The sequence below is a fragment of the Mus caroli genome, chromosome 5, assembly GCF_900094665.2.
Source record: "Mus caroli chromosome 5, CAROLI_EIJ_v1.1, whole genome shotgun sequence".
NCBI classification, from domain to species: Eukaryota; Metazoa; Chordata; class Mammalia; order Rodentia; family Muridae; genus Mus; species Mus caroli.
Window position 1 is genome coordinate 114,619,037 of NC_034574.1, and position 1,802 is coordinate 114,620,838.

At 51.7% G+C, this 1,802-nt stretch overlaps 1 protein-coding gene across 1 annotated transcript in view; it reads right to left on the reverse strand.

Moving 5' to 3' along the window:
* Positions 1 to 528: 528 nt before the first annotated feature.
* Positions 529 to 1,802, reverse strand: part of LOC110294930 (acyl-CoA dehydrogenase family member 10) — a 26,307-nt gene continuing 25,033 nt past the window's right edge. Inside the window, exons 8-9 of the mRNA XM_029477797.1 lie at positions 1,176 to 1,253; positions 529 to 941 (exon numbers count right to left, since the gene is read on the reverse strand). Of these exons, the coding sequence (XP_029333657.1) occupies positions 786 to 941; positions 1,176 to 1,253 (234 nt within the window). The 3' untranslated portion in view covers positions 529 to 785. The remainder of the gene's footprint in view (positions 942 to 1,175; positions 1,254 to 1,802) is intronic.

The window sequence follows — 1,802 nt, forward strand, 5'->3', positions numbered from 1 at the left end:
GAAGCACAGGGGATATGTTGCTATCCCTGTTCTAGGATAGACCGCGGTGGTGAGAGAAGATGGTGCAGGATCGCCCTGCCTTGATCATCTTCATAGACATGTTGGCCATGTTGGCCTGGAGCCCATAAAACTGGTCAGACCGGATCATCACCAAAGCAAGACCATTGGGTCCCACAGCAGGTTGCTCAAAGTCACGTGTCCTTCCCCACTGGGTACCAGGACAGTTCCTGATGGACACAGGATGGTCAGGGGTCATCATCAGATCCTTCCCTTGTATCTTCTGAAGCCATGGTGTTCTCTCTCTCTCTCTCTCTCTCTCTCTCTCTCTCTCTCACACACACACACACACACACACACACATCTATTCTTGTGGGAGACTCCACTGGGAGTCCATGGATGTTGGGGGAACTTTACCTTGAACAGATGGTAAACTTTTCTGAGAGGCTCCTCAGATCAATTCTCCTGATAAATTCAGGAGGAACTGAGAATGGAAAGCAGGAGACTCCGGGCAGCTTCCCAGCAAGCGAGTGCAGTTTTGCCCAGCAAGGGTCACTTTTATTGTTACAGCTGCTGTAACAGGTCAAATCTGAAGAATTCAAGAACAGCTACCCAGGCTTGCACGCAAATCTCCTTCCTCCATGCCTAAAGCATGTTCGAACTCAGTCTCTCCAGAAACATCTTCTTGAAGAGACTCCCAGGAGGCTCAGGTCACAGTAACTGTCGCAGACTGAGCTGCTGGATAGGATGTAAGAACCACACATTGTAGGCCATGCCAAACTCAGCATCTACACTCTGGGCGCTGCTGGCTCCTGCAGCTTGGACTGATTCTTCAGTTCCATCTTAGCCACCTTCAGCTGGTCATCACCTAAGCGCAGGGTTCGGGCCCAGCCAAAGAACTGAGCCAGGGGGTAGTCACTGCTGAGGCCCGCTGCTCCAAAGGCCTGGAAGACACAGAGTGGAAAACAGAAGAAAGCCTGAGTTCTAAGAGTGAATGCATGCTCAAAACAGCTGGCAACAGCTGTCTCAATACTTGCAAGTAGAATGCACTGAACAAGGGACATACTGTTCTGGGAGGCCTGGGGTGGGAGATGGGGTGGGAGATGGGGTGGGGGCGCTAGCTCCGTTTGAAAAAGAAGGTAGCAGGCACAGCGGGAGGCCAGTCCAGCGCTGCTCACCTGAATAGCACGGTCAATTACTTGATTGGCCATGGAAGGGACGACCATTTTAATCATGGCCATCTCTAAAGCTGCAGCCTGTAGGAAAAGGCAGAGGAAAGAAAAACACGATGAGGAGCTAGGAGGACAACAGAAAGCCAAACTGACTGTCAGGGTAGATGCTGGATACAGTGCTGTGGTCAACAGTGGACCAAAGCTAGACCTAGGCATCCTCAGGCCGCCAGCAACAAGGGCATCAAAGAACCCGGGACAGAATATCTGGCTCCACTACCTGATAGGGCAGCTCTTGCCTGGGTCTAGGACCCCTGCATAAGAGGCCGGATAGCACAACAAGCCACATGCATCATGGTCACCCACCATAGGAGATGGGTAATGTTGCTATGGGAACAGGCTCCTGTGTAGACTAATGCTGTATTTGGACCATGTCTGCGGGGGTCCTTTCTCCCAGCTCTCCTCCTTCATCTACCTCCATGCACCAGCATGGTCCAGGGCTGACCACTTGGTGGAAGTTCACCTTTCTCCTGGGGCCTTTTCTGGTTTGCAATAGATGACCCTCTAGAGTTCAAACAGAACAGTAGCAGTCATCATTGTCCAAGAGCTGAGCCTTCCCACGGTTTGCCAAACAAG